Below are 7,500 nucleotides of genomic sequence, written 5' to 3'. Positions count from 1 at the left end.
TACAAATTGCGACACAGTTTATTACAAGTTGCGACAGGTATTACAAACTGCGATGGATTTATTACAAATTGCGACAGGTATTACAAACTGCGATGGATTTATTACAAATTGCGACAGGCATTACAAAGTGCCATGATTATTACAAATTGCGACAGTACAGGGTTCTCGTCACGCGTAAGAGAGTAACAAAGAAAAAACACAAAAATTTACCACGACAATTTATTTTCGAAGATATAAAACACGATGAAAGTTAAAGAGCTACTAAACCTATGGATTAATGGGCACAGCGAACACATTTTGTCGGTCCCTTGGCGTCACCTCTCACGCGAAAACTTTCCTTACGGTTTGCCGTTTTCGAACGGATTTGGTATCCGTTTGAACGGCTCGGGGTATCCGTTCAAAAAAATTTTCATCCGTTCGAACGGCTTGGGCTATCCGTTTGAAAAAAAATTGTCATCCGTTCGAACGGCTTGGGATATCCGTTTGAAAAAATTGTTATCCGTTCAAACGGCTCGGGCTATCCGTTCGAAAAAGAATTTGTCGACCGTTCGAGCGACTGAAGCTATCTGTTCAAAGAGAAATTTTAGCCGAGTTTTCATCCCAAAACCATTTCGTCGCTAGCCACTCGCGTCGAACGATCCGTTATTCTCTTGCAGTCACGTACGTTACGAAGTTTGTTTACAAACGCATCATATATGAATAGTTACGGATCTCTGCTCATTTGTAGCCATCTTCGCTTTCATATTATTTATCAATCGATTATCGACATAATCGACATATGTTTATTCAATACTTAAGCTTTTTTTTCTTCAACAAAAAATAATAATATTTTTATATTTTACGCTTTTGTAGTTTATGAGCTAGCCTCCCACGCGGGCGTTTTTAAGGGAGCTCGTTTTTCATTTGTGGGGAGGGATGAAAGACGAGCTCTCCGGAAAACGCCTGCGTGGGAGGCTAGCTCATAAACTACAAAAGCGTAAAATATAAAAATATTATTATTTTTTGTTGAAGAAAAAAAAGCTTAAGTATTGAATAAACATATGTCGATTATGTCGATAATCGATTGATAAATAATATGAAAGCGAAGATGGCTACAAATGAGCAGAGATCCGTAACTATTCATATATGATGCGTATAGAGCGGAACGAAACTTCATTTTCCTTGCATGTCGAGAACACAAAACCCGAAAAATATATATTTTTTAATTGGTTGCATTTCTTCTTCTCTTGACTGGCTCTCTATCACAAAGCAGTTACACGAGTCTTTTCCGGCATGTTAAAATTTGCGTGACAATTTTCTTATCAATGAAATCGGCGACGCGCAACTTTAGCGCAAACTCAAATATGCAAATTTGGTAGAACGAAATTCGATACTCACACTGTCTTATCGCGCGACGAGGTCCTGATCTCTTTAGTTATACTTCTTCAACAGTTGTTTTCTTCTTGACGCAGTGCGAGAAAAGTACAGTTATGTTTCCTACGCGACCTTGCTTTTCATTTGCAGAACTGTAGAATTCAACAGAAATTATATGAAACGCACAAAATTTGTCTGTGACTTGACCGCATAAGGAGTTCGCATAAGGAATTCGCTTATCTGTTACACAGTTCAACAGAAAATACATGAAACTCACAAAATTTGGCATTCTAGTGAACAAAACTACTTCTTTGTTCACTTCAATTAGAGATAGCAATATTTCCAGGGGGTGTGCGAAAATTTTGGAAATTCCGGAGGGGAAGGGGGGTAAATTTTGGGGACCGATTTTGGAAAATCCAGAGGGGAAGGGGGGTCATACGGCAAATCCCTTCCGTGGGGGTGGTACGGATATTTTCTGGAACCACACATTGCAGATTCTAGAAAAGTGATTTCTTACTCTTTTCCTTCTCATGCTAACAGCTCTGTTTCTTAGTTGGCGGTACTTTTCCCAGTTTTCAACTGAAGCTTTCTTGACTTGTTGAACTGCTTTTTACAGCGATTACTCTCTCTCATCACTTCCCGTAATTCAGGATTTACAAATTGAAATTGATCGCGACGTCTTCGTCGAAACGATTTAACTGGAGCATGGTCATCTAGAACGTAACTTCAACAAACAATTTTTCCCAAGCCCAATATACATCGTCCGGGTCATCGAAGACGTAACTGAGCCGTCGAAAAAGGAACCAGAGTACGTTCGCTACAAAAAGAGCCTTCATTAAAGTTCTTGAAAGAGTGCACCCAGATAATTTCGGCTTTAGTTCGCGGTTAGGTTCGTAATTTCTTATTTAGAACTGTATAAACTGGGCAATGATCACTGAGGCCAACCTCCAAAATTCCTGATTACCTGAAATAACCTGGAACATTCGTCAGGATAACATCTAAACATGAAGAACGCTGAGAAGATATTCTTGTGGGTGTATTATTTAAAGAATCCAGATCATAAATATCACAAATGTGCAGCAGACATCTTCTTTGATTATTATTATCCAAAGGATTACTAATATCACATAACATATAAATCTACGATTCCATCACGCAACGCAAAATATACCCAAATATATTTTAAAACCCACTTGTACTTTCGTTTAACAGTAATCTGCATTCCTTATAAACAACTATGAGGGGCACCCAACGTCAATTTTCGGGAAAATATCTGTTCGGAAGACGTTTTGATATCTCAAAATTTTCAGAACATTTGTTGTAAAATTTCTTGCTTGCCTGCCTCTCTTAGGATTTTCGAACATCTGAAAAATGGTATAATTGCCCATTTTTAACGGATATTTACCGTAAAAAGGTCACCTAGAATATTCCGGAGCCTCTTTTCTGGCTGAAATTTTCGAAAACGTAAGTTTTGATCCCTATAATTTTCGGATCACTAGACTTTCAGCTGGGAAATCCGAACGGATGAAAAATTTTTAGAGGATAAAAATATGCCTATATTTACTGTTTAAATATACTAAAATACGTTTAACAATGCTATGTTTAAGTGGTTTTGAACTATATTCTCGTTGGGTGCCCCTGAACTATGTCAAACGTACAACAAGCGAAAAGGCATTAAAAATACCACGTGCAAATGAATTCATGATCAAATGTTGTTGTTATTATTATTTCGGAGTGTTCCCGTTTATTTCACTGCACTAAGCATTTAAGATAAAGAAAGATTGCTTTAAAGACACCCACTCTGTATTTTCCCCAGACATGCTAACAGGTCGCGTAATTATAAAGACCGAAAGCGCGCCATCTACGATCGCAGCACAGAGATGAATGTGGGATCAATAATGGACAAAATGGACGACAACTGCGGCGTAAATTACAAGATTTCGAGCGCTAAAGATCGCTCGGAATTAGCTAGATGCCGACAGCCGCTGAGAAAAGCGTCTTTTCTTCTTCAAAGCAATCTCCGGTCATGCATAAAACGCAAGTAAGAAATGTCGACCTCAAAGCTCATCAGTTAGGGAGCTTTAGCAACGACGACGGCGACGGCAACGAGGACGTCCAAAAGCAATAGGTTTATTACGCAAAACAACAACTTTGCACGTGCATCACGCTTTTTGGTACATTTCTTTACCGCCCTTGCACGACTACGACGTGAAAATGCCTAACTGCAAGTTTTATGGAGGACGTAAACAAGCGACGACGAATCTCTTTTTCTCTCTCTAAACTTGAGTGAGGTACTCAAGAAATCAACTCCTGGGAAATTCGCCTCCACTTGTCATTTTCAGCAAATTGGAATAAACGCGACAAAGATTGAAAAAACGGGAATTCATTTTAAAACTGACGTTTTCGCTGTCGTTGCCGTTGTCGATGCTAAAGCTCCCTAAATATCAAAGTTGCACAGCAAAGAACAACTTCGCACCGATACGCTTTCGAAAGGACTTACCTAATGATATCCTATAGTATAGGCACATCAAGCAAATTAATGCTTTGAATTTCATCCTACGCTAGCTATCGATTCGGTACTTTCACCATTAGAAACAGCGGGCGCTCTCCATCCAACAAAAATTCCGGATTGAAATGGCATGTGATAAAAAATCGACTGGAGGGAAGTCTGTTACGTAGGTACATGACCGTGGCTGTGACCCAATACGATTTTAATTAAATTGCCCATGACGTTCCACTACCTGTATTTCCTCTACAACAACACTTCCCTTATGTACAGTTAGGTTGCGGTTAGGTACGTAATTTCTTATTTAGAACTGTATAAACTAGGCAATGATCACTGAGGCCAACCTCCAAAATTTCTGATTACCTGAAATAACCTGGAACATTCGTCAGGATAACATCTAAACATGAAGAACGCTGAGAAGATATTCTTGTGGGTGTATTATTTAAAGAATCCAGATCATAAATATCACAAATGTGCAGCAGACATCTTCTTTGATTATTATTATCCAAAGGATTACTAATATCACATAACATAAATCTACGATTCCATCACGCAACGCAAAATATACTCAAATATATTTAAAAAACCCGCTTGCACTTTCGTTTAACAGTAATCTGCATTCCTTATAAACAACTATGTCAAACGTACAACAAGCGAAAAGGCATTAAGATACCACGTGCAAATCGGAGTGTTCCCGTTCATTTCACCGCTCTAAGCATTTAAGATAAAGAAAGATTGCTTTAAAGACAGCCACTCTGTATTTTCCCCAGACATACGTAAACAGGTCGCGTAATTATAAAGACCGAAAGCACAGAGCACAGAGATCCCGGGAGGGGGAGTACTGCCATTTATGGGCTATATAGGTATGTGCCGCTGTGAAGGGTATGGTTTTCAAGCAGTTTACTTTAGGATAGGGAAACTGATCAGTTATCTAGACTAGGGATTGTGGTATAAGGTTTTGTTTTGGCTAGTCTGTGCTAGTGAAGTCAGTAGTTTCTGGAAAACAGCTACTCTAGGATATGGGGGATTAGGGGAGTTTACTCTAGTATAGGGTAGCAAAATTCAGATGAACTAGCTCTGCTATAGGTTAAGGGTTCCAGGGTCCCAGCGGCACATCCCCAGTCAGAAATTCCTACACAAAATTACACGTTCCGTTCTACGATTGATTTCAATCTTACTAAATTTTACAAAACTGCTGCGTATATTAGCTAAGGAAGTCCACACCCAGAAGCGTAATTCCGGCGTGGTCACATAATCAAATGGGGTCTAAGTTCTTTGCTCACGTTTAACATCGATTCATGGGCACTAATTTAACCTAATTTCCTATTAAGCGTGGGTTTAGTTGACAATTATGGTGTTAATCCTTATGTGCGGTTGAGCTAGTAATACCTGATTAAATACAACATTGATTAATTGTAATTATCTTATCCCACGATATTTCCCTTTTACAATCTAAACATCTCTTTTAGCGGTGGCGAGATAACGGCTTACTTAATCAACTACTGAAAGATTAATGAAATAAGAAAATACAATCTAAGCATTCTAACGTTTCACAACACCCTTAAAAAAACTTGCTAAAAATGCACAATTTCCACACCGAGGATAATTCATGAACAACATCGCAATATAAACTAGAAAAAGTATCTCGCAATAGGCCACTTGCAAGATGACGTCATTTTACTACTACGACCAGAACCCTTCAGGGTTTTGCTTTCTTGTGCAAATTAGGGCTTTTGTTATTTAATCTTCGCTGGGATTACCAAATTTAAATATGAAAGGAAAAACGTAATGGATTCTGATGTAGTAGTAAAATGACGCCATCGTGGAAATGGTCTATGGTCGAAACTCGGTTTTTTAGTAACCCTACTCAACTTAAGCCCTATCGGGCTGGGTCTGAAAAAGACTACGTTTATAATCAAGTTAATCAAGGACTTGCTAATTTAGAAATCGTTATTAAAATAACGATTTCTGGCTTGTATGAGAAAAGAAAAAGTCCACTCTTCCAAGTAACTGATATCGGTGCCTCATGCTTTAGCTTCATAAACAAAATAAAATAACCAAAAAGTTGATCAGTTTTTTTTAAGGTTATTTTTATTCACTGACAGAATTGAATCATATCAATAACTTTAATCTTTTTATTGTATGTATCTTGTTATTCTTCAATCAGTTGTGTGTGGGGTTATCTTTAATTTACAGTCAAATAGGATACCGAGATGTGAAAGAAGAAGTACAATTTTCATGAAAATATTTTTGGTATGTGATGCCTATAACAACTTCTCAGCTTCCTTTCACCGCAGTCTTTTGTGTCATGCGGAACGGGCCCAGAGTTGATCTTGCACACTTCTTCACGGTGGGCATCTTTGATTTTCATCCAATTGGATCCGGACAAGGTCGTTTTGCTTATAGCGGGCAAAGTGTGAACAAAGATCGCGTTTCTTGCCATACCATTCCGCAAATAGCTAGTAGGTCTAGTAGGTGGTCGCAAAATCATACGTACTTGATATTAGAGCAGCCACAGAGTCTTGGAGTCTTGGATCATGGCCTTCGTCAGTCAAAGTCGGACTTGGGCGATGCATGCACATGTGCCTTGACGAGAGAAGCGTTAGGTTAAGGAAGCGGTTAAGGCCAATGTTCCAATTGTAGTAATAATAATTCTAATACATCTAATAAGGACAACCGTGTGATTTATTCACCAAATAGGTGAAAAGAGGGGTTAAAATTCCTCTTTTTTCACGGACACTTGACGTAAATAATTGTTTTAGTACAAGCAAAGTCAATGAATTAACATAATAGGACATAAGATCGAAACATCCTTCTTCCGGCAAATGCCAAATGTCCAAAGACAATCGCTTCTCGCATACTAAAAAAGGGCCAGAGAATTACAAGTTGTCTTTTGAATGGATTTTAAATGTTAATACAGTTTTATTAAAAGTTTTATCAGGGGTTATTTGATATATATTCCATCTGGAATTCGTTGCTCCTAAAGGGTATGCCAAGCGTTACTTGAAGAGATTCATTTTTCTTGTGACGATATTTTTAGGGTGGGTTACATATGAAACGCTTAGACTTTCTTGTTCAATTTACAGCAGTCTCATGTAAGCGCGGTTCCGATTATTCCCAGAATTATCATATAATTCCGAAAGCAGATCATACAGTTCTTTAGTGTCGGCGGGCAGTCTTTGATTTTAAAAAAGTCTGAGAAGGGCTACTTTCAGGTGCACTCCTTCTACTTAGCAAAGAGAAAAAGTATAAACAGTCTCATTTCTTGAAATAACATTTCAAAATAATCCGTTAATAGCTGGTGGTCTTAAAATCATACTTGTATATACTCGGCAGCCCTTGAGTGTTACTTTCCGTAAATGATCTAATAGAGACCCTCTCTCAAATAAACGCCTCATGTATAACAACCTTCCCCCAACCCCCAATGCGCTCTTTTAAGTTTGTATTAGAAGCCTCTCTCTACTAAACGGGTTCCTTAGACTCTTTTAAACCCCTAACCCTCTATATATTAAACGCTCCCACTTGGGCTCCTAAATCAAATAAATTGTGTTCACGTATTCCATAAAACGTCAAATTACGAAGTAACAAGTCATGGTCGTGAACGACGGAAATATACTGTATAAGAAGCGTGAAGCACGTGT

At 38.3% G+C, this 7,500-nt stretch overlaps 2 protein-coding genes across 2 annotated transcripts in view; both read right to left on the bottom strand.

Annotated features, from left to right (window-relative positions):
* LOC140940625 (low-density lipoprotein receptor-related protein 6-like) overlaps positions 1 to 3,981 on the bottom strand; it is a 50,268-nt gene extending 46,287 nt beyond the window's left edge. The window contains exon 1 of the mRNA XM_073389615.1: positions 3,854 to 3,981. Coding sequence (XP_073245716.1) covers positions 3,854 to 3,908 — 55 coding nt within the window. The 5' untranslated portion in view covers positions 3,909 to 3,981. The remainder of the gene's footprint in view (positions 1 to 3,853) is intronic.
* The window catches only part of LOC140941648 (uncharacterized), a 563,750-nt gene that overhangs the window by 104,671 nt on the left and 451,579 nt on the right, over positions 1 to 7,500 (bottom strand). The gene's annotated exons all lie outside the window — the stretch shown is intronic.

The sequence above is a fragment of the Porites lutea genome, chromosome 6 (assembly GCF_958299795.1).
Source record: "Porites lutea chromosome 6, jaPorLute2.1, whole genome shotgun sequence".
Taxonomy (NCBI): domain Eukaryota; kingdom Metazoa; phylum Cnidaria; class Anthozoa; order Scleractinia; family Poritidae; genus Porites; species Porites lutea.
The sequence above is the reverse complement of the archived record's forward strand: the minus strand, read 5'-3'. Positions and strand labels throughout refer to the sequence as shown.